We start from the raw sequence: 26355 nt of genomic DNA, 5'->3' as shown, positions 1-26355 counted from the left end.
CAAGGTTGAATATTGGAAGCCAGTATCTTGGCCTTGCCTTTCTCAGAGGGTAGTTTCCACATGATCCTAGGACTTATTCACAGTCTATGCATTTTATTATTCCATACCAAGGACTCACTATTATTCACTCCCTGGATACTCTGCCTGAGAAATCATGGGGAGCTATCAGGATGAGCTCAAACATGATTTCCCAGTGGAAACTAGCACCCACGCCCCCTCAACTCCCCAGTTCACAGTCTCAGAGATTTTGACCATTCCCTTTCCCCCTTCACATCCCATTCAATAGAGCAAAATATATTTATAATTTTTCCCTTACTTTATTTTTTTCTAAATTTAATATTCTTTCATGATTTCACATCACTATGATAATTTCCAGCGCCCATAAACATTGAGTCAGTGTTGGAAGAAGTTTTAGGAACTATCACCTGCCAGTAGCCCCATAAATTGGGAATTTTATTGGAATGTTAGAGAATTTTAAATATATCGCTGGGTATATGATACACACATGTAATAGCAGCTACTTAGGAGACTGAGGCAGGAGGATCACAAGTTCAAGGCCAGCCTGGGCAGCTCAGCAAGACCCTGCCTCAAAATTTAAAATAAATAATTTATTTAAAAATAAATAAACCATAAAGAGTTGGGGATATAGCTCTATACTAGAGACTGGATTCAGTCTCTAGTGAAGAAAGAGGAGGAGGAGAAGTTAGGGAAGAGGGGGAGGAGGAAGGGGGGAGGAGGAGAAGGAGGAAAAGGAAAATGCTGAAATAAGATAAATCATCTGTACCAAACATCATATTCTCCTTATCTTTCCCATTTTGACTCTGATAAGGAAAATCTTACAACTCCTTGCCCATGAAGTAGTCTATACCCTGGGTGCTCCCCACAAACAGGCATCAAACCTCTGCCAGGATCAATAATGCCAGAAGTTCCTGCCCCCCAAAAACAGTCCTCCCCATTGTTGAAATGCTTCAAAACTGATAAAACTCTTCCTCCTGTGGATGTGAAATCTGATTCTACGGACTCCTTTTAGTTTTACTCTGTGGAACAATCCTGCTGCTTTGTTCCAAAGCCAGGCTTTTAAACATTATTATTATATTTTGTCTTTATCATATAAACTTCACTGTTGGCCAAATGAGTCCTTGTATTTAGTTTTGACTCCTTTTAGCTCACCAGAAATATACTGTACCTTAAGTGAGACTGAAAACACTTCAATCACTTTCTAGCTCAAGTCCACCATTTTCTTTCCCAGCTGAACACTGATCAGCTATATCCCCAGCCCTTCATATTTTTTATTTTGAAACAAAGTCCTGTTAAGTGCTGAGGTTGGTCTTAACTTTATGCTCCTTCTGTCTCTGCTTCAGGAGTAGCTGGGATTGCAGGCATGTTCCCCTGTGCCCAGTCAAATTCTGACCTTTCTTGTCTCTAAATTCTCAGTAGTACTTCCTTACTGTCCCTCTGTATCTGGTCATGTATTGCAACTATTTTTATTCATATACACTATCATCCCAAAGCAATTCTGTGAGCCTCTTGAAGTTAATAAATAAATCTTTTACTTTACCTTACCTCCCAATGTGCTTACCAGAATCTCTGATGTATTACAGCTGTGGTGGCTGATGAAAAAGATGACAATGATTAAGATGACGTGCACAGCTGCGTCCCGCATTACTTACTCATCGACTCCAACTGCTCTCCTGATACTAGAGTTGGTGCTCTTATAAATCCTAACATGTGTACAAAGTAGCATTTATTTTCCGCTTTTTAAAATATGTTTCTAGTACTGGGAATTGAACACGGGGCACTCTATTACTACATCTCAGCCCTTTTTATCTTTATTTTGAGACAGGATCTCGATAAGTTGCCCAGGTTGGTCTTGAACTTGTAATCCTCCTGCCTCGGCCTCCAGAGTCACTGGGATTACAGGCAGGTACCACAACATCTGGCCAAATTAGAGTTTCTCTTACTTAGGCCTTTTGTAATCATGTTTCATTCCACTCACTACAGGAAGCTCTTAGAGTAATCTCTTGCATTCTGTTCTCTGATTACCACAGTTACATTACCCGTAGCCTGTATTTATCTGAGCATACGAGCTGTAGCTTAGGAAGGAAATGCAATTTGAGAGATCATCTCACTCATATCTTCATTTTGCAAAATGGAAACTGGATTTCAGAAAAGGAAGAACCCTTGCTCAGGGTCACACAATGGCTTAAAAATATAGCCAGTGTGCTAATTCTGGGAGCAGATTCTTCGCTACAGCAATTCGAAAGCAGAATATCTGTTTATTAAAAAGTACAGTTTTTATGTTCTGAATGGTATTCATAGGGCCCCTAAATATTCAAAACCTTTTTCTATGTTTAGATGCTCCAGATTTCTTCTTAGTTCTTAGTCAAAGAAAAGAAAAAATAAAAATGCCTGCCTGGCAAAGTCCTTACCTACCATTTAATAGTGCTGAGGACTGTGGTAAGTCTTGAATCTGGGAGCCCAGCCACAGCTCAGAGTTTGCAGTAGGAAAAGAGGTCTCTTCTCACTTCCTGCTTCTCATTGTAACAGGACATCCAGCAACTCTTGGGGCCTAGAAGAGGGAAAGTTCAGCCCTTTGATGGAACCTGTGGGAGAAGTTAAAACATTCCTCTCCCATGACCCACGTTCTTGATTGGGCAGAAGCCCCTGGGCCTTCCAATAAGACCTCCTGGGGTTGCTAAAGTGCTCTCTCAGGAGGGGAACTGACATGCAGGAAGTTCATTAACCAGGAGTCCTTCAACAACTATTAGTTCACTACAGCAACAGCTGCCCATCCAAGTTGAGATAGTTTTGCTAACAACCAAGTTGGGGAAATGGATTGGGCCACCCTCTCACATTAAAAAAAAAAAAAAAAAAAAAAAAAAANTATATATATATATATATATATATAAATGAAAGCCAGGTGTTACACCTATGTAGATTTAGCTAGACTATGCTTAGCTAGAGAACATGATGTCAGATGTCAGGTTTACTTTTCTTAGTGCCCATCCTCACATGAGGAAATTTGTATTCTCAACATGAGGAAGCTCAGGAACTCTGTTTCAATATTACATCTCTCATGGCAATGGTTTCCTTCAGTGAGGAAAAAATAACTGGCATGAGAACTTCTAGGTTCAAATGGGTTCCAATACTGTGTTCCTCCATTGCAGAAGTTGTCCTTCTGCAAAATGATAACAGATGATTTTTATAAAGTTTTATAAGAAAAATACAAAAGAAAGTTAAGGAGAGCCAAAGTATTTGGTTTGTATAATTCTGAACCAAGAAACATAATTTCTATAGAATAACAATGAATGGACCTTTGATATCTGTTTTGCCTTTATAAAAATCCATAAATAATTTATCAATTTCACATGCAAAATCTTTTACAAGTTCTCTTTCTTCCTAAAACCCTTTCTCAACTTTTCAGAACTTTAGATGGGCTTAATTTTAGTCCTTCAGGGGGGCCCATCTAACATGGGGCAGAGCAAGAGGCAGAGCCTTTTCCCAGGGGGGACTGACCTTTGGACCAATCTTAACTAAAGTTTTTACATTTGAAGCTAATTCTTGAACCCTTCATAAATAGGAGTGTAAGAAAACAAAGTTCCCATATATTTTTCTCTGAGTCTATTTGAAGTTAACATAATGATATCACATCTAAAACATGAATCAAACAGAAAGGCTAAGAGAGCTCTTAATTTTCTTCCCTTGTGGAAAAAGTGGCAAGAGATTTTTGTGTTTTACATTGTCAACCTTTTACTCAGTTAGACTCTCTTTATTATCTTTCCAAAAATACACTTAAATGTCCACACCAGTATAAAGAATACCATAATTCTTCATATATAACTTATCAATGACAGATTAATTTTATCCAATTACAAAATAGTAAATTACACAAATAATTCCCCATCTAAATGTGCCATTTTTATATAAGCCTGAAAACAAAGGCTATTACTACTAATTATTTTAGTTTTGGAGGACATCATGGTAAAGTGCTCTCCTAAGCTTTATATGTTAGAAGGCTTGTATCGTTGGGGAGCATAAATACGTGTAACATGCAAATAATTACTATGAAAGTTACTCAGAAGTCACATATGTAGAGATGGATAGGAGATAGTAATATAGATATATAATTGTAGACATCTTAACTTACTTTTAACTTTTGAAGCAAAATTGGATTCCATGTCTCCATAGGATAACTATAATTGCAGGTCTACATAGGTTAACAGCATTAACAAAAATCAATGACAGTTTTAGACCTCCTTTAAATTTAAGAAATAGTGCCAATAAGCACAAATATATTTATTGTCTGATGTACAAGTGCATCTCCCATATACAAAAACAAAATGTTTACTTAGTTAAAGCAAGCAAACACAAACTGAAGACAAATAACAGCAATGCCCAAACTTTCATTGACCATATAATTATACATTTAAGGTCCAGATTCAATACATATTGTATACAGGATATCACTTATTGGTTAACTTACTTGTATTAAATCTTCATATTTTTAATTCTTTATAGGATAATCCTTTAATCCTTTCCCATCGCAATTAGACAAAGCTCAGACAAACATATTTAGCATTATGATATATCTCTAGTAACAGATTAAATATCTATGATGACAAATATACTAAAATAATAGTTTTTGATTTAGCCAGAGCTGTAAGGTGATCATTTAAAACACTAAAAACAGATACTTAATCCTTAATTCTTTTAAGATTAGTTTCCCTAAATAATGAAAACCTGACAGAAAAAGAAACCATAAGAAATTATCTTAATAAAATACATCATCTTTGTTCTTTAAGCCAGTTCTTTTAAATGTTACTAAGAGAAAATTAAGGTTTTAAGAAAACTCTGATTCTGGTTTTATATCATATACATTATTATATTATATACATATTATATACATATATATATTATATACATTACTTTTTGCTCTTAGAAAATCTTTTAAATAGCACTTTAAATTATAGCCATCTCAATAACATTTTTTTTTTTCTAACACTGGGAGTTGAACCCAGTGACACTCTACCACAGCTACATCTCCCCCTTTTAATTTTCAATGTTAAGATGGGTGTTAGTAGGGAACAGATAGATGAGGATGGTGGGAACAAGAGGTAAAGAGAACAATTCTATAAAATAGACCCACTGTGCTAACCCCTGCATGCTTTCTTTGCCAAAAAGCAATGTGTCTGCAGCCCTGCCTGGTCTAAGTGGACAGGATATGGTCACATTCAGCAAATTATTATCTGCAAGGAAATGCAGGCAGGGAACAACACTAATAAGAGGGACTCAAGTAATTTTGATGGGAGAAATTTTTGTGACCATTTCACACACCAGATTCTGGAAGATGAGGATCGTTCCTCCTCACTATAAAATAGGTTAAGAATGTATGGTTAAGAATCGAGGTAGGGGCTGGGGTTGTGGCTCAGTGGAGAGTGCTAGCCTACCATGCATGAGGCATTGGGTTCAATCCTCAGCACCACATAGAAATAAAGATGTTGTGTCCACTATAACTAAAAAACAAATATTTTAAAAAGCATCCAGTTAGACCCTATCAGCATGGGTCAAGGTGACCTACAGTTGCCATGGCAGCGGGACTTGAAAGTCTGACATCTCTCTGCTCTCAGTTAAAAATCAAGAGGTGGACCTGAGTGGGATTCTCTGGAAAGTTCTCTGAGATCCCCAATAAAAGTGGAGCATAGGAGAGACACATTGTCCCTCTACTCTCTAGAGGATCCACTTTCTCCCTTGAGATTATTCCCATTCCCCTTTCCTCTCCCCTCAATAAACCCATTCCTGTTACTCTGAGCAACACACTGAAACCTTTCTGACTTGGTCGCAAGAATTAGGATTTGAAGGGGGATCTTCACATTGCCTCAGTTTCTTGGGAGGCCCCAGCTCTATAACAATAATGTCTCACTAAGTAGCTTAGGGTATCACTGAGTTGCCCAGGCTGGCCTAAAACCTGTGAACCTCCTACCTCAGCCTCCTAAGTTGCTGGGATTACAGACATGTGCCACTAGACCCAGTGTACATAAATTTTTATAAGGTTTATCTTCTACAAACCTTCTGCAACTTGTATACATACTTAGATGTCTGAATTTTAGGATAAAAATTTTATTTTACCATACAAAGTCCTTTTTTATCCAGCAGCAGTCTCCAAAAATATGACCTCATACTCACAACCTTCTTCTACATCTTTCTCCTGCTTGTGATACTGATCTTGGGGATTTGGGGCCAAGTTTGTGTTCCAGGGAGTCAAAGAATGTAACCATGAGCAGACAGGCAAGCAATCATAGCAAGATTCATTCAAGAAAGCCATGGAGAACAGACTCCTCTGAGAAGAGGGGACTTTCAGAGCCAAAAGCCTGTGGGAGGGGAGCAACTTGCCTTTTTTATAGCCCTCGGAACTCCTGTCTTTCATTAATCATTGCCTTTTACTCCCTTGCCTGTACCCAGGAGCAAAACCACCAAAACTTATTTTTATTCCTTCTGGACAAATTAATCATCAGCAGTTTTCTTTCTGATTTTGATCAAAAAGAATACAAACACTCATCAGTTTCCCCATTCTCAACCATTTCTTCATCTCCCCCCGTCCCTTACTACACACCTGCCCTTTTTTAACTTCAAATACAGTTGTTAGCCAAGATCCTCTTGACCCCTCCTGACTCATCATTCTTGCTCACAGCCAATATTCCCATTACTCACCCTCATCATTCTCACCTACACTGACTACCTGACCTTTCCCCCATCTCATTTGCTGATTCTTTTTGCCCTTTTTGCCTTCCTTAAGTTTACAGTGTAAAACGACTTTTATAAAATTTCCAAATTTAGACAAATTATTCCTTTTTCTCAATAAAATAAAATGCAATATGATTTTCAAAGTATTTTTTCAAACCTCAGTTTAATTTTATTATTATTATTATTATTATTATTATTATTATTATTATTATTATTATTATTATTATTATTTTGTGCTCTTGACACCAGTCTTGGAGATCTTCATTCCCCAGTGCTGAAGATTAAACACCCAAGAAACACCAAGGCAAACTTAGAAAGCAAGTTTTATTTAAGTGAGGGACAGAGGTCCAGGTAGACTTCTCTGGAGAGAAGGGGGTCCCAGGAGTAGGTGCCTGCAGGGCATGGGTGTGTCTTGTTCTTTTAAGGACCCCTGGAGCCACCCACCTCCTCTTTTCTCCTCTGTGTAGGTGCCCAAGGCCAGGAAGGAGCAGTTGGGAACTGTGGTTCTCTGAGTTGCTAGCAACCCTTTGAGCTGGGAAGCAGGTCCCTGGAGGTTAACTGTTAACAACCCAGTAATCCTGGAGGTTAGCTGCCAGCAACCCAGTGACAACAAGCCATTGTCCTCTCTGGATCCCCATCATTCATCATCAACCCTGACTGCTAGACTTCTGCTCCCTGCCTCAGTTTGTTGAGGAATGTGACATTTCCTGTCTCCTCAGGGCCAGTGGGGCTGCAGGCAGATTGCTTTTTGGTAAAGAACAGATGTGGGGAGTCTGTAGAGTGGACTCATTGTATAGAATTATTCCGTTAAACTTGTGTTCCCATTGTAATGCCAGATTTGTGGGACCCATAGACCTCCAGGAGCTGAATCCGATGCAATCACACAAGAGTCTTTATTGCAAGCTCGAGCCTGGACTCACAACCGTTCCTGACGCAGGGGTCCCAGGGAGTGAGTCCTGGTCCTTTGTTCAGTGAGATTTTATAGGTTTTGGGGGGATACTCTGTGTGCCACAACATCATACAGCTAATTATTCCATACCGTGGGAAAATCAAACAACAACTCTTAACGTTGATCAGCACATTCACTGGTGGGAACAAGTTGGGTAGGGGTGATTGGTTAGTACAAGAGGGGGATTCGTTTGAACTGATTGGTTTAGGCCATGAGGGGAGTACGTGCTAAACTATATAGTTTCCCAACATGTTATCAACCACCATAAACTACTGGGAGGTCATCTGGCATCCCAGGTATTTTCCCTGTCTCATGCTGATTGGTGGTTGCTAGGGAGTTGCTATGGGTCTTCACCTAGCCTGACTGAGTCAGGGACACTTGGTGCTGCAGATGTTTCTGTCATTTGCAGAGAAACAACACAGAAGGGTGGGTATATACTTAGGAGTGCTCTGTGGGTCTTTCCCAGGTCAAGGGTCATGCCCCCTTCCTTAGGACAGGCCTTGAGGTAGAAGCTGGTTTCTCAAAAATAGAGTCACATCAGTTTCTCACCATCATCCTCATCTATTTGCCCCCTTATATTCTTAACATATAGAATCACTTATTAGTCAAAATTTTAACTCTTAGTGACCTTACTTTTTAGTGAAGGCCTAGAAACAAAACCATCTTAACCTGTTTTTTCTCGTATGCCAGTCATTCATGTTATAGATGTGCATATTTGTATGTGTATGAATTTAAGAGGCCAAGAGTACTTGAATTTAAAATATTTGGCAATTGATATGTCAGTAGTTTGACCTGCAAATAACTCAGATGTTTTCTCTAACAAATGCATTTATGTTCATCCCATTTATATCAACCCTAATTTACCCATTTTAACAGCTATTTTTGGTTATTCTTGAAAAATAAAGATATCAGAGAAACAGTTAATGAAGCTAGAATTAAACAGGCAGATAGGCAAGGGTCAGATCCAGAGAATGGAGGGATTGAAATGACTTCAGAACCCCTCCTCCACCCTTGTCAAGATAACCAGTCCCTCCTCCAACTTGTTGCTAAGGTAACCAGTCAGAGGGACTGTTTATTATGCCCCCTTCCTGCCCAGATCTCTCCAACGTGGCCCCTCCAGCCCACTTCTCACCTTTCAGCCATCCCACTGAGCATCTCCTGGACCTAGTCACTTACCAGGAAGGATGGAGATAAGAGGAAGAGGGCAGGAGAACAAAGGAAGCCTAGGGCATAGAAAAAGGCAAAACACTCTTTAGCACGTGGCCAGCACAGGCTTCATAAATGAAGGTTCAGCTGCGTGAGAAATCCAAAAAGGGAGTTTGAATTAAAGAGACAGACTCTAATTACCTTTAAACCAGCTCCAGGACAGCTTCCCCTACCTCCAGCCTCAAGCTACCTATTAGAGTATCGAGGTTTACTGAAGAGGCCAGGGAGAGAGAGAGAACAAGCCAGGGAGGGGACTTTTATTGGGGAACAAAAAATTCTGGGGAAAATCCCATCCATTGAAGATTAAGGGGGCACTGTCCCAAGGTCAGGGGCGACAACTGGGTCTTCAGGATAGTGGCCAGACGGGCCTCCACATGGCCAAGCCCTTGGGACCTGAGAAGGGTGGGGAAAGCTCTGGACATAAAGGTGTGTCTAAGCACCTCTCACCCAGCCAGGGAGGTAGCTCGAATCACGTGCGAGGATGGCCTCCCACAACACTCTTGCTTCTTGGGATACCAGAATAGCAGCTATGGCCCCCTCCTCCCTCTTGGGAGAAATCTATGTTATCCATTTTTAAATAAACCCTGCTTTATATGCTTGCTTCAGTGTGTTTCTCTAATTTTATACTTAAACGTGTGAGGGAGTAGAACTCCTCGCCGGTACCAGTAGTATTATTAATATTTTAAGTCATTTTGACCTACCAAAGAAGAACCCCAAAACCATTGGATATTGTACTTTAAACATCTTTAACAGAAATAAATACAGTCCTGAATGACTTATGATATAGGCAAAATAATAAATAAATAAATAAATAAATGTCTTAATAATTCTAAAGACATCTTTACTTTTATCTAAGAAATCAAAATTAACTTATTTGTCAAGGATTTCTGTTAAATCACACAAACTAAAAGGCATTTAGGTTTATATTGTTTTACCTTATGAGTGCTTATTTATTTATAAGTCAAAATGATACCATGTAGACAACATTCAACACACACAAGCACACAAACACACATAAAATAAACTGAAAACAAAGATTTTTTATCTTCCATTTAGAATCCTCATTTGCCACTTTTTAAAGTCAAACTGTTGATAAGGTTCCACAGCCATTAGCAATCCTTAAGCTTACATCTGTACTTCCCAAAGAGTTGCTCAGTTGAGACAGGATAGAAAATTTACATTTCAAAGAACTTAGTCAAAACATCCTTAAGCAGGGAGTAGGCAAAGACCAGTGAAAGCAACAGTTTTAAAGCTGAAGTTTGTTATTCAGATTTGTTTATGTATTTTTTTCTATTGTTAACAGCTAACCCATAGAGGGAAACACCCTTACAAAGGGAAATTTCTTTAGTAAAGGGTTAGGAAAATTATACTTTTGAGCCCAATTAATAAAACCTTCTGACCTACTTGTTTTTTAATCAGATGTAAGACAAAGAGCACTTTCCATGCCCACCCAACCTGGAAAAGACTTCTTTAAGCTTCCCAAGACATTTCTACTTGCTTTATCACAGGTTTTAGTCATTTTAGAAAGTGCTTGCTTTAAATTTTAAAACATTTCTCATTGTATCAGAATTTAAAATGGCCAATCAAAAATTTATACATATTTTGACCTTTTGTTTTATTAACCAAAGACCATAGATCAGCATTGAAGAAAACCAATTTAGGAATATTCAATGTCCCCATTTGTTAAGTACTTGCAAGTTGAGGCGCCATAAACATCAAGCATAAAACCAGCTGGGGTGCCAACTGGGGTTTTCCCCCACATACTTTCTCCTTCCTTGAATTTTTTCACCCATTTTAGTGGAGGTGCCTCTTCTTCCCATATTTCAACCTCCTGAGCTAACTGGTGAACTTGTTTGTGTTTTGGACCAAAGCCTGCAAGCTTTCAATACTCAGGAGAAAAAGAAAAAAGAAAAATTTACATAATAGAATGATAGGGAAAAAAGACCAAATGCTAGTGAATAATGTCGTGACGTGACAAGGTATATCTAAATTATCCAGCTCAGAATAAACCGAGAACCATCAACCAAACAAAATTAATTTCCAATAGGAATTGTCACTGTCGGCCATCAGACTTTTTTTGTCTTTATCAAGTCAGACATCCTGCACAGACTAACACGATGACATTAAAACAGAGTGCACATTCAGAATCATAGGCCATGCCATACTGTAGTAATAAATCATCATTTTATTAGTCATAGGTTTAGAGCTATAAATAGGCCAGACAGCCAGATTCTCCCTGGGACACAGCAACATAGAATTGGTATATTTCTTTCTTACAAAAATCACAACAGATCTCAAACTTACCTGGTCTCTGTGAACAACTTATACATACCTATGTAGGCCACCACTAAAGAACTTTAAGTGCCATTAAAAGAAAATGGAGATAAAATGGAATTACAGCAATCCTAAATTAAAGATCAGAAAAAGGTGATGAATTAAAATAAAAATGGAATGAAAGGGGCTGGGGATGTGGCTCAAGCTGTAATAGGCTCGCCTGGTATGCGCGGGGCGCTGGGTTTGATCCTCAGCACCACATAAAAATAAAAAAAACAATAAAGATGTTGTGTCCACCGAAAACTGAAAAATAAATATTAAAAATTCTCTCTCCCTTCTCTCTATCTTTAAAATAAATAAATAAACAAAAATAAAAATGGAAAAAAGAGAAGGCAAATAAGTACGTAGTAAATTTTAGTCTAATTATATTAGTGAATCAAAAATTAAAGATAGGCAATCAGTGTAGACAGGTAATTAGGTCAGAATGAGAGAAGGCAGGCCAGTTTGGGTCCAGAAGTGGAGACTGGAATATTAAGGCCTCCAGAGCCCTTTGACTATGAAGATTACCTGCTAGAACAGACCAGAGCTGCTACTGAATGCCCATGTGCTGCTGCTCTCATACTGCCTGAATCACTCCACCTTGGCCCTGCCAGCCACCTGCTTCTCACCTTTTGGTCATCCCACTCACATCTCCTGGGCCTAGTCATGTACACAGGAAGAAGAGGGCAGGAGAACAAATAAAACCTAAAATGCAGGAAAGAGGCAGGAGGCTCTCACTTCTTGGGATATCAGGACACCAGCCATGGCCCCCCTTCTCCTCCTTGGGAGGAGTCTCTGTTACTATTTTTTAAATAAAATTTGTTTTCCATGCTTGCCTGGGCATGCTTCTCTCATGTTCAGACTTCAACATTTGAGGAAGAAGAACTGATCACTGATTTCTGGTGGTATCATTAGTACTTATGAAACTGGATTTAGAGTGAAAAGTGGACTCTCCATCTCAACCGCAATAATCACTGCGGAGCAGGGTTGCAGACAGCAGGCGGTAAACTCTCCAGCATTAGTGGCTGGCCTCAGGATGTAGGAGCAGACTCTTCCTCTGTGGACAGCAGGATCTACTTGGGCTGCAGCCCTCTGCAGCAGGGAATGCCTGCTTCGTGTTGCAGCAGATCCCAGACACCTGGTAATGAGGACTTTCTGGGTTCTTGTATGAGAATCCAAATGATTAGTGAGTATAAAAGAATTGGATTTATTTAAATAAGAAGAAACAGCTCTCTGGAGGCAAGAAGGGGAACTGATAGAGGTTACAACCTAAGTGTACTAGTCTAGGGGTTAATATAGCTACTGGGTAAGGGCATGGGTCAATCAGGTACTGAGAAAATGCCAAGGCTATTGGTTTGGCCCAGAAACTTCGGATTGGTTTGAAAAACCAGCCTCTACCTCAGAGCAAAGACTGTCCAAGGAAGGGACATGACCTTAGTCCTTAGAAAAACCCACAGAGCACTCCTAAGCACATTCCCACCCTGCTAAGTTCTTTATCTACAAATAACAGGAGAGATCTACTGCGCCAGGTGTCCCTGACTCAGTCAGGCTAGGTGGGGATCCATAGCAGCCCCCTAGCAGCCACCAATGAGCATGAGACAGGGAAATACCTGGGATGCCAGATAACCCTCCCAGTATTTTATGGTGGTTGATAACAAGTTGGGAAATCATGTAGTTCAGCACATACACCCCTCTTGGCTCAAACCAATCAGTTCAAACGAATACCCCTTTTGTACTGACCAATCACCCTTACCCAACTTGTTCCTGCCAGTGAATGTGCTAATCATGTTTTAGAGTTGTTATTTGATTTTCCCGCGTTGTGTGATGATTTGCTATGATGTATGTGAAGTCCCTGCCCTCTCCAAAGAATGTAAAAACTGCTGCAAACCCTGGGCTAGGGGCCTCTCAGCGTCACCAGTTGCTGTGTGTGTGCGCGCGGAGGACGGAGCTAGCTCGCAATAAACACCTCTTTGCTGCTTACATCGATCTTGGGTCTCTGGTGGTCTTTGGGGGTCCCGAATTCGAGCATAACAGCATGTTCTTAGAATGTAACAGAATTAAACCAGAATTTAAGAAATTGACATTGAGAGTGTCCACAAATTTGAAAAAAAAAAAAAAAAAGAGGAGAAAAAAAACCCCTCCACATCTCTAAAGAACTTATAGGTCAAAAAAGAAATCATATTTAAAAATTACAATATGTTTTGAAGTAAAATGAAAATACAACTTTTTAAAATCTGAAATAAAGTTAAAGCAGTGTTTCGAAAGATCAAATGGAGTTAAATGATATAAATGAAAAGAGTTTACAAATCCATGAAATAAGTCTTCATTTCTTAACTATAAAAGAGGAATATGTTGCCAGTAATGATGGCACACACCTGTAATCCCAGTGCTTTGGGAGGCTGAGGCAGAAAAATCACAAGTTCAAGGCCAGCCTCAGCAACCTAGGGAGATGCTGTCTCAAAATAAAAAATAAAAAGAATTGGAGATGCAGCTCAGTGATAAAGCTCCTCTAGATTCAATCCTTAGGACCAAAAATTTAAAAAAGAATATACTAAATTCAAAGCAATCAAAAGTAGACAATTTTAATGATACGAGCAGAAATAAGTAATATTGAGAACACTATACAGTGAAGAAAACAGTGCAATCAAAGCTAGTTCTTTAGAAAAAAAAAACAGCAGTACTCTAATGATACTGACCAAGGTAGGGGTGGGACCAGACAACTAAATAACAAATATCAGCAGAGAGACAAAACACAGTTGTAAATGCTATGGATAAGATGATATTACAGATTATTCAATAAAAGTGAGTAAATAAGACAACCTTGGAATAAATTCAGCAGCATAAATGAAATGGGAAAAAAAATTCTGGTGTTGGGTATGAACCTTAGTTTGAGACTTGGTTGAGCTAAAATGCCTGAGTTGGTCTTGATCTTGCGATCTTCCTGCCTCAGTTCCCAGTTGCTGGTATTACAGGTGTTTGCCTCTGCACCTAGACAGGTAATTTCTTAAATGACAAAAGAAACAAATCTCACAGAATAAGAAATATTTAACAGGAATACTCATACCTATGAGTAGCTTAATATTTAAAATTTCCAACAACTAAAAAGCCATGACTAGGTTGCTTTACTGGAAACTTCTAACATTGGAGGAAGAAATAATAATTACATAAAGTTTTACAGAGTGCGGAAGAAAAGGGAACACTTCTTATTAAGTAAAACTAGTATTAACCAACTCCCAAAATCAAAGACATTACAACATGAAAATATAAACCTACAATCCATTGTCCTTCAAAAGCAAAAATTCAAAAACCCTCAACAAAATATGAGAAATACAATAAAAATGATGATATATCATGACAAAGTAGGATGTATCATGAGAATCCAAAACTGAAAATATATATTATCAAAAGATTAAGATTAAAGAAAAATGTAAAATCCTTTCAACACATACAGAAAAGTCTGAAAAAATTAAACATTTGTTAATAAATTTTTTTAAAATCCAATATTGGCAATATAAATGAACACCTTCTTTCTGAGGAAGGATTTTTACAAAAAGCCCACACTAATATCATACTTAATAATGAAAGACTGAATGTTATCCCCTGAAGTTTGGGGGAATGAAGGGAAAAATGGGTCTGATTTCATCACTCCTGTTGAACATTATAGCATAGGACCTCACTAGTGCAATAAACAGAGAAAAGAAAATCAAAAATGGATTGATGGAAAGGAAAAAATAAAATAAAGTTATCTTTTTTCATAAATGGCAAGGCCGACTGTGAAAAATCCCAAGGAATCTTTCTTTTAAAAGAAAAATGGTGTGTATATATGTAATAAGAATTGTAATGCATTCCACTGTCATATATAAATAATAAATAAATAAATAAACAAATAAATAAATAAATAAGCTGCTAGAGGACTGGAGTCGTAACTCAGTGGTAGAGCACTTGCATAGCATGTGTGAGGCCCTGGGTTTGACTCTCAGCACTGCATATAAATAAATAAAATAAAGGTCCACTGACAACTAAAAAAATATTAAAAGAAAAAAAATGTTTTTAAAAAGAATCTGCTAGAACTGCCGGGTGCAGTGGCACACACCTGTAATACCAGAGATTTAGATGATACCTATCTCAAAATAAAAAAAATAAAAAATTTAAAAGTCTGGAGATGTAGCTCAGTGCTAGAGCATCCCGGGGTTTAATTCCCAAATTAAATTTGTAGATTATATGGCCAACATATAAAAATTATACTTCTAAATGCTTGTATAAAACAATTAGAAATGGTTTTCACATAAATATTTATTTTAAATGACTTACACTGGAATTGATTGAAATACTCACTAATAATGGATGGATAAGTAGATTAACTCCATCACACAATGAAATACCTCACCAGAAAGGAACGGACTCTAAGTCCACACAGTAACATGGATGGATCTAAAACCTTGAGGGACAAAAAGCAAAAATTCATACAGTATGATTCCATTTACATAGAATTTAAGAGCACAGGCAAAACTAACCCATATTATTATGGATACATATAATGATTGTAAAAATAGAAAGGAAAACAAAGAAGCACTAGCCACCAAATTCATAGACTGATGACCCCTCAGAAGAGAGGGTCTGCTGTGACCGGGAAGAGACACCGGGGTCTGGGATGAGCCAGCAGCAGCCTGCTAGCCTCGTCTTTGATAGCCAGTGCTTCTATTCATGGCTCTGAAGGGAATATGTACAGTAAGAGTATTTTTTTTAATTCTAAAACCTGATCATATGGTTTCAATACAGTAATACAAATCAGCTTTCTTTTTTTTATTAATATTTACCTTTTTTTAATGTGGTTTTCCCCATTCCAGTCCTCAATACTTACTCTTTCCCTCCTCTCCTCCCTCCCCCGTTCTCTTTCCTGTCTACTTACCTTTCATATTATTTTATTAATGATTTGTAGATAGACATAAAGATGAAATGCAGTGTGGTATATGCATGAACAGTACATAGTAGAACTTGGTCAATTTTGTTCCAGTTCCTTCCATTTCCTGTCCCTCCTCCTTCCTCCCGCCTCTATCCCCTTCCTCTACTCCGCTGATCTCTCATCTATTTGAAAATTATATTTTTAAAATCATTATTTACAACAACATGACAATTCTATGTCCTACAAACGAGGTACACCAACTGCATGGAAAAACCTACAAAACACTGATGGGATCAAAGACAACCTCAATAAGTGAAGATATAGCCCATATTTATAAATTTAGACTCTACTATTAAGGGTATCTGTTCTCTCAATCTGATCTGTAGCGACAAATCTATTCTTGATTTTTTCTTTGTAAAGAATTACAGGATGAAATAAAATGTATACAGAACAGCAAAGGGACGTGAACAGTCAGAAAATTTTGAAAAATCAAAGTTGGAGGACATGAACTTGAGCCCAGACTTGGGATGGACTTAGACTTGTAGCATAGATTTATAGTAATGAAGACAGCACCATTTTTGAATACATGAGAATCCAGAAATAGACCCCGACATATATCACCCATTGATTTTCAACACACAGGCAAAGGAAATTCAATGAAGAAATAGCCTTCTCGATAAATGATGAGAAGAGAACAGCTGGATATACATAAGTAAAAAGGAATCTTGGTTTTTCTTATGTTAATAGGATCATACCAATATAGATTCCTTGGTTTAAAAAATGAATTCTGATTTTGCAAAAAGTTATCACTGGACACAGTCGGTGAAACTTACATAGAAACACTGTACTATATTTGAAAGGTCTGCAATCTGAAAATTCTTCAAAATAAAAGTTTGTGATAAATGAACCTTGAGATATCCTTCATAATATATAAAAAAGTCAACTCAAATGGATCATAAACTTATAAAAACTAAAACTACAAATACAGAGAAGAAAATAATAAGACTTTATGATCGTAAGTTATAGTTTTTTAGCTATAATACCAAAAGCATAAATCATAAAAATGAAAAAAATAAACCATACTATTTAATTAACTTCCCCCAAATATTTTCTTGCCTCTATACCTGTATCACTTTTTGATTTTTGTTATAAAACTTCTACTTTTACTCAATTGACTTCTTACCTCTTCCTTGAAAATTTCCTCATTTCTAAAACTAGTAATGATTTCTCATGGCCCTCCCACATCTGTACCCCGATACTTTGAGCCTTGGTAATAAGAGTGTAAACTGGCACAATCACTTTTTAAGTGTGTCCCAGTGTCAGTACAAAAATGAATGTATACATGACCAATGACTCCACAGATCTACTCTTAGAAACATATCCAAATGGAAAGTGAACAAATGCACATTGAATATGATGTGCAATTGTGCTCATAGTAGTGCTATTTATAATATCCCCAAATTTGAAAATCACTAAAGAGCTTGTCAAGATATACAAATAAATGCTGGTATACAAATAAATAAATATACAAATAAATAAACCCACATAACAGATTTTTATAATCAATGAGAAGGAAGGAGCTACAACTATCTGAGACGGAAGGGGTAAATCTTATAAACAATGTCATATGAAAGATTGTAGGCCTGTAATTTAGAGACTCAGGAGGTTTTAGGCAGGAGGTTCACAAGTTAGAGGCCAGTCTGGGCAACTTATTGAGACCCTGTCTAAATTAAAGTATAAAAAGAACTTAAGACATGGCTCAGTGGCAAAACATCCCTGGGTTCAACCCCCAATACCAAAATATGAAAATAAAAATCAGACACTAATGAGTATATATTGTATGAATCAACTTAACTAAAATATCAAGGCAGGACAAGCCGTATCATTAAAAGTCAGGCTCCTGGTTATACCTGAGGGGAAGAGGAGTATACTGAATGAAAGATGTAAGAAAGAGAGAGAGAGAGATCATTTGGGATACTTGGAATTTTCTGTTCTGAATGCTCATTACTTAACAGAAATTACATTTCAATCTGTGAAAAATTATTGAGTTGCACACTTATGTTAGTTATAGTACTTCATATGCATTATATTCAATAATTTTAAAAACCGATGACTTATCTAGATTGCATATTTTGCCTTCCTTTGGCAAACTGTATGTTCCATATTAAAAAAAAAAAAATTTCAGTGCCTGGAGCAGCAATTGACACATAGTACTGAATTACCAGTGGTATGATGATTAAAACAAACAAACAAAAAAGATTGAATTTAAAAGAAACTATAAATATAAAGCAGACTAAAATAGTCTTTTTCTCCTATGATTTTTGGATCCTTTTGCTTTCAGTTTTCCATGGAAATTTAGATTCTGCTGCAATAAAACAGATGGCAGAATGAAGGCAAGACAGAGGAATAACATGCTCTTCCTAAGCCTCAGGAAATAGGAAAGGATAATGTGGAAGGGTTTTGCTCTCCACTTACCTCTAGGAATCAGAAGGAGAATTCATACTAATTATTATACATAATAATACACATATATAGAGAAATGGATACAGAAAAATGGAGAAAAATTGAAATACAGATTTTAAAATATTGGAATACTTTCATCCACAAATGAGTATCATGAGTTTTACCCTTTTGTTCCATGGATGTATATGTGTACGTGTGAGTGTCTAGCTATACAAATTTTACAACTTCAATTATATATATATATATGTATATATATATATATATATATATATATATATATATATATATATATATATATATATATATATATATATATATACACACACACACACACACACACACACAAACACACACACACCATACACAAGAAAAATATTTTCAAATATTTTACTAACCTGTCTGCATGACTAAGAAAATTCTTATATTTAAAATATTACTTGAATATCTAGAAAATCCCAAGAATGTGCAAATATTCTGGGAAATAGTGACTCAAGAAAAAAACTTCACATTTTTATGACAAGTTATTTGTCTTGGAATTCAAGGGTTACTTACAAAGAACTAACAAGAAAATAAAGAGTTAAATGTACTCTTAGAACCATATAATGTTAACAATGAACACCACCTAGAGATGGCTTACCTACTCACTGAAGTTTTATGAATAAAGAAATACAATCCAGAAAAGATTACTGATTGATACACAATGGCTAGGACAGTATTATCCAAAGAAATTCAAAGGCAGATGTGGGAAGTGTTGAAGTTGGTGTTGTAGAAGACAGAGGCAAGTGTAGACCAAAGCACTAAAATGAAGAGTAGGTTCCTTACGGATTAGAATCAGGATGGAATCACTAAGGACCAAACATGATATCAATGAGGGTGGAGAGGATTCATTATATTTTTTCATTCGTTGCACTTTTATTGAATGCTTAACATGTTTAGACCCTCTGCTAGATTCTGAACAGATAGTAAGTAGCAAAATTGAAATGATTTCCAACCAAATGTAGTTTATAGACTTGTGGGAAAGAGTGATGAACTCTATGTACAGCTACATATATACAAATGCACATATATACACACTTTGAAGGAAAACAAAATATAACTTACAGGAAAAAATGAGTGACATAAATAGGCTGGGTATTCAAGTTTCTCTCATAGTGTCATTTGAAAGGGATATTTTTGAACAGAAACTTATACAATTAGGATAAATGATCCAAATGAACTTTCAGGGGGATCTAAAACAGTGGGAAGTTCCTTGTTATGGTTTTGGATTTGAAGTGTCCCCACAAAAGCTCCTGTGTTTGAAACATGATATACAGTAAGAATTCATACCCCATTTGAATCAAATATATGATATGTCAAGATCATTGTATTGTCTTGAGCAACCAATTAAATAAATAAATAAATAAATAAAACAATATAGCAATGTTCTGAGGAGAATGATTAGGCTGTGAGAGCAGTAACCTCCTCAGTGGATTCATCCATTTGATGGATTAATAATTTGAATGGACAACCGGGTGGTAACTCTAGGCAGGTGGAATGTGACTGCAGTAAGTAGGTCAGTGGGGACCTAACCTGGGCCTATATCTCTTCCTGGTCCCTCTCTCTTTCTGCTTCCTGGCTGCTGTGACCTGAGAAGCTTTTCTCTCCCACACCCTTCTGTCCTGATTCTGCCTCTCTGCAGGCCCAGAGCAATGGAGCTGGCCCACCGTGGATTGACCCTCTGAACTGGAGTCCAAAATAAACTTTTCATCCTTTAAATTATTCTCTTAGGCATTTTGTCTACAGAAATAAAAAGTTAAAACAATCCTAATGTATATTAAAGAACCAAAAATGATAACGTGGCCGGAGAAAATGAGCTAAGAAAGATGTGGGAGTCAATGTTGGAGAGGAAGGCAGGAAAAAATGTTGTTTAGCCTTATAAAACATGTGGAGGCTTATGATTTTATCTTAAGTGCAACTAGGTATCTTTCCTGGTTTTAGGAATGACTTATCCAATTTAGGTTTAAAATATATGACTTTGAATTGTGTGTGGAAAAAAAATACAACGGAGTAAGAATAGGAAGAGCAGGTAATGGGTAGAATATTATTGTATTAATTCAGTCAAGAAAGGTTGGCGATTCACACTAGAGTAGCAATACGTAAGAGAATAAAAACTAAACAGATTTAAGACTATACTTTGAGGAAAACTGACATATATTAGTAATGAATTGGAAGTAGAAACTGAAGAAGAGGAAGCATAATAGAATAACAATAATTTCTTGGCAAAAACAGAGGGAAATAAGAACACCAAATTTTCAGGGTTGGAAATTTTGAAGATTTCATATTTGATGTTTCTTAAACTCCTGGGAGACTCCAAATAGGGTTGTTAGGTTTTCTCTTTGATATAGTTTAGTCTACAGCTCAAAAGAGAGTGCTGGCCTTGAGATAAAAAAAAAAAAAACTTATGAGCCTTTGGCATTGATAGTGATGGTATTTGAAGTCGTAGGTCCGAATTGAGAGAGAGTTCTACAAAGTAAAGAATACTGAGAAGGACTTATTAGGTGGACAAAATGAGAAAAATAGTGTCATGGAAAATCAGGATGCAAAAATCATTAAGAAGCGAGGACTAGTTGTGTGCCCTAAGATTTCAAGTAAGGGAAGGACAAGAAAGGTCCAATGGATTTGGCATCATACAGAGATCATCAATAACTTTGGCAAAATGTTTGTTGAAATGTCTCAGACAAAATCAGATTGAAACTGGTCAAAACGTGAATAGAAAGAGAACAGGAGGAGGAGATCCACTGAGATGTTTGAGTAGAGAAGGGAGCAGAGATATTAACCTCTAGCTGGATGAAGATATGTGGCAAAGAAATTGTATACTCTTTAGGGGAAAAAATGGAAATACTAAGGTGTTCTTAAATGCTGGAAGTATTGATCAAGCGAAGACTAGAAAGGTAAAGAGGTAGAAAATAGAAAAAAAGTCTATAAGAAGGTGAGAGGAGATGGATTCAGAGTATGTGTAACAATGGGAAGATTATTCAAGGTCAGGCAGAAGGCACATGAGGTGGGGGCTGGGGATATAGCTCAGTTGGTAGAGTACTTGCCTTGCATGCACAAGGCCTTGGGTTCAATCCCCAGTACCACCAAAATACAACAACAAAAAAAAAGAAGGCACTTGAGGTGAACCTTGAGGTAAGGGAAGGACCTTGGTAGACAGTCAATGGTGAGTAGGACTAGCTTTCCCCTCCTTCCTGAAGATGGTTCTCTTGATGGCCTTAACGAGTTCCTTGTTACGAAGACTGTAGATAATTGGATTGGCTAGTGGTGTCAATACAGAATAGACTACGGCAAGTGTTCGGTCAAGAGTCAGTGAATAGCTCTTCTTCAGCCGCACATACATGAAGATGATGCTCCCAAAGAAGATGAGGACCACAATGAGATGGGAGGCGCATGTAGAGAAGGCCTTCTTCCTGCCCGCTGCTGTTTTTATCTTCAGCACTGCTCCAATAATTCTCCCGTAAGAAATCATGATAAAGAGAAAGGTGATAAGGATAATAAACGCATTGACAGCAAAGTCCACCAGAACGTTAGTGGATGTGTCCTTGCAAGCCAGGCTCAGAAGAGGTGGAAAATCACAGAAGATGTGCTGGATTTCATTGTAGTCACAGAAGGGGAGCTGTGAGACCAGGATGACCTCAGAAATGGGACACAGGAAGCCACAAGTCCAACAGCCAGCAGCCATCTTGGCACAGAGTGCTGTGGTCATGATGGCAGGGTAGTGGAGGGGCCTGCAGACGGCCAGGTAGCGGTCATAGGCCATGGCGGTGAGAAGGTAACATTCAGAGGCCCCTAGGGAGTGGAAGAAGTAGGTCTGAAGGAGGCATCCTGCAAAAGAAATGGTCTTCTTCTCACTGAGAAGATTAGATAGCATCTTGGGGATGGTGGTGGCTGTGTACCACAACTCCAAGAAGGAGAGAACACTGACAAAGTGATACATGGGCTTGTGGAGGGCTCTGTCCAGTCGTATGACTAAGAAGATGAGTGCATTGCCACAAATGGTGAACAGGTAAGCCAACAATAGCAGCCCAAAAAGCCAGCCCCTGACATGTCCCACACTGGGGAAGCCCAGGAGTACAAATTCATTCAGGCTGGAGTGATTATGTTGCTCCATGGGAGACTGAGGTGAACAAGGAAAGGAGAAAACACTGGATTAAGGGGACGGCCAAATCTAAGTCAAAATTCAATTTCTCTCTTTCTGTCTCTGTCTCTTAAAATCTAAAGTTAGCGCTTTAATTGCTATTATTATTAATACCACCCTAAAAACAATAATAGCACTTATTCTAAATACATTCATGAGATAAATACCATCGTTACGCTTATTTTACAGATGGAAAACTCAGGAATATAGAGGATGGCAGGATGATGACACTTTTCCATTTGACATAGATACTATTTCTCAGAAACATAATTTGAATTTATGCACTTTAACTCCCTGCTATTTAATGTCTCTTTATAAATGTGAGTTTCCCAAACATCCCTTCTCCCCGGGTCACAGTTTTTCTCTAGTCAAGGCTAAAAGGTTGGTTTTGTCTATGAGATTAATATCATAGCAAGTTTTTCTCATTGTTCAGTACACTTTTATAACAATCAATTGAACAAATATGTGTCAGGCATAAGGAATTCAAAATTCAAGAAGGTATAATCTCTACCACCAGAAATCTTACAACCTATGCAGTCACATCTGTCAGTATTCTCAATATAACCTGTGAAGTACAGAACACTGCAGAATACCCAGGGGCACATTTCTCAGACCAGGGTAACTGAAAAGAGTTCTTAAGACAAGTAAGCCTGAGAGCCAGGCACCGTGGTGCACAAGTGTAACTCCAGTCACCCAAGCTGAGGTGGAGGATCATAAGTTTGAGGCCAGTCTGAGCAACTTAGTAAGATCCTGCCTGAAAATAAGAATAAAAAGAGTTGGGAATGTAGCTGAGTAGTAAAGCACTCCTGAGTTTAATCCCCACTACCAAAAAAGAAAAAAAAAGATAAAATTATAGGTTTGATATTTTTAAATGTTAAATTCACTCAGAGCAATGAGCATTTGCAGGAATTTCTGCTAAACTACTTCTGCTCCACGGAGACTGTACATTCATTTTTTTCCCAATTATGGCAAACAGATGTGTTAAAATAACAATTCGTTCTTCTTTACACTTCTGGTACTATTATCACTCCTGACCATTTGTTTCTGGTTTATCTTTCTTCCTTTTTGCCCATCTGGAAACCACATCTCATCCTTCAAAAATCAGATCAGATATCAGATGTTAATGATTCTTTCCTGACTCTCTCAAGAAAAAAAAAAAGTTACTTATTCCACCTTCTGTAGCCTCATAACCTTTACACTGTCTACTGTTTACACTGTTGTTATCTTTATATCAAATCTGTCTTTGTAAATTGGTAAAGTAATTGAGAGTAAATATAGCACTTCGTTAATTACTGCATATTCTCCTGCTTATAACTTCAATAATAAGCATAGAACTGTAAACTCAATTCAGTTTTCTTAAATACACTTGAATTATTTTTCTGATGCCAATTTAAGTTACATTTTCCAACTGCACTTGAACATATATCCTTCTTGTCCTCCCACATCTCAAGCTCAATACATCCAAATGAATTTAGCATCTCAAATCTGGTCTATTCTCACTTCCCCTAGTCCTGTTTAAGGACTCATTATTGACTTCCACCAACCCACAGGAATTAAAGCAATATTCTTGATCATCTTTTGTGCACAAGGAACTGTTATTGATGATGCTTCCTCTTGCTAAAACTGAGCTTGTCTGAAGTTGATTGTCTGTGTAAATCAAGGAAGGTCTAACAAGTATGGAATAATTTCAGGAGCACTCTGAAGACCTCTCAACCATAAATTCTTGTACCGCCAAGTGTCTTTAAGCCCTCACATCCAGAACCTGGGTAAGGCCTTCTCAAATGGAAGTCTTTCCAAATGCATCTGCTCCGGACATATCCCTTCCCTTCTCTTCCTTTTCATTGCTGATTTCTTTAGGTCTTAGCCACAGCTCCTATGTCATGCACGATTTTTTTTTTTTTCCAGAAACTTCTACTCTCAACTATCTGTGCTAGAACCTAACCATTCTGTAGCAGCACTCAGGGCAACTTTCTGTCTCCTAACATTTTCAAACTAGGTATTAGTCAATCCCTTGATTGTAGGTTGAAATTAAGTATCAAATGGAAAGGAAGATGAACTTTAAAGTCTCTTTTGGATCTGTTGCTCTAAGATCTAAAATCTGGGTACTCCAAGACCCAGTTATTTGTCAGCTTCCCACTAAACCAATTCTATGATTTAAGAATAATATCTGTTTTCAAATCCCTTGCCCATCCCACCTCTTGGATTCCTGATAAACAGCTAGCATGGGCCCCAGCTCACCTACTGCTGACCATCATCTGCTTGGTCTTGTCTGGCTTGGTATATATGTGGGAGATCAAGACTGGATCCAGTAGCCTTTTCTCCTCCTCAGTGATTCGTATCCTGCAGGTAGGGTTGCTAGAGCCAACACTAACAGTCTTAGGCCATTAGGGACACAAGGAAGGGAGAGACCCCAGTCCCAGAGGCAGGTGACAATTGGGCTCAGGGATAGGCTCCTGGGAGGGCCCTTGGAGGCAGGTTAAGTTTTCCTCCCACCTGGGGAGCTGGGATCAGGGAGTACATGTTATGCTATCCCATTACCCTTCCTGCGAACCGCACCTCCACATCTCTAGTGACTTCTTAGGACAGAAGCCTAATGTTCCCTTTAAAAACAAAAAGCCTCTTTAATAAGAGCTACTTCTTCTGAAATAAATAAATATGGGCTGCGGAGCCTCTATTTTGATTTTTGGTTCCAATACAACATCCGTTTACTGAGCTTTTGGTAGGCCACACATGGTATCCTAAGCACAATGCACGTATTAACTGATACAATATTCAGTATTACTCTATGAATAATTGAGTAATTATTGGGTTGGGAAGATTGTCAGTCCCATTTTACACCTGAGTAATGGAAGCACAGAGCATTTAACAATTTGCCCACAGCCACACAAATGGTGCCTCTGTCAGCATCTTAAACCAGAGCATTCTGACGAAGGCCTGTGGTCACCACTTCTAAGTACCGTCACCTCCAGAAGCATTGATGGTGGTCAAAGAAACATAACCACGTCCACAGGGGCACAAAGTGGCACTTTCCTCCTGGCCTGTGCTCTTGACCACTACAGATTACCTATGTGCCTTGAGGAAGTCACTTGTTTCTTCGAATGTGTATTTTGTCATGTTTAAGTGTGTGTGTAAAATTTAAGTGTGATAAAAATTATATCAACTGTAAAATGTGTTATTCTACCTTTCTTGCTTCACTTATTAAGTGCAGGTATTTGACATGCTCCTCCAAATAGCTTAGTGTAAGTGACTTAGCATCTCAGGGCCTTATTTTCTCCACCTTGGAAGAGAGCACATTTGAGTTACTTTGAGAATCAAACAGCATGCCAATGCCTTAAAGTCAAAAAGAAGGAACACACCTGTAGTTTGACAAAATTAGGTTCATTGACTTTTTCAATGAAGAGGATCGCACACCACCAGAATTGTGAAGCATTTCAGTAAGAGGGTATTGGGAAAGGATTGTTAGAGGATGTGGACGTGTTTCAGGTCACTTGGGAAGGATTCAAGGAAGCAGATTTTGCTATGGACTGGGTTCTGTCAGTTACTGGGGCCTGAAACATCAAGAAGGCAGACTGAAGCTAGCATTGACCAAGACAGGGAAGCTATTCA

General features: G+C 37.9%; 1 protein-coding gene and 1 non-coding gene across 2 annotated transcripts; one reads left to right on the top strand and one right to left on the bottom strand.

Annotated features, from left to right (window-relative positions):
• The first annotated feature begins 21624 nt into the window (after positions 1-21624).
• Positions 21625-21697, top strand: Trnaa-ugc. The gene has a single exon. It is a non-coding gene; the product is annotated as a tRNA-Ala (tRNA).
• A 71-nt stretch (positions 21698-21768) lies between these two features.
• Positions 21769-22722, bottom strand: LOC107147578 (olfactory receptor 6N2). Its single transcript, XM_015492078.2, has one exon. The coding sequence runs from the start codon at positions 22720-22722 to the stop codon at positions 21769-21771; it is 954 nt and encodes a 317-aa protein (XP_015347564.1).
• Positions 22723-26355: the final 3633 nt, after the last annotated feature.

This window comes from Marmota marmota, unplaced genomic scaffold (genome assembly GCF_001458135.2).
Source record: "Marmota marmota marmota unplaced genomic scaffold, marMar, whole genome shotgun sequence".
NCBI lineage: Eukaryota > Metazoa > Chordata > Mammalia > Rodentia > Sciuridae > Marmota > Marmota marmota.
The sequence above is the reverse complement of the archived record's forward strand: the minus strand, read 5'-3'. Positions and strand labels throughout refer to the sequence as shown.

Bases quoted from the DNA above. Each gene is read 5' to 3' on its own strand.
- LOC107147578 (XM_015492078.2), bottom strand. From the start codon at position 22,722: ATGGAGCAACATAATCACTCCAGCCTGAATGAATTTGTACTCCTGGGC.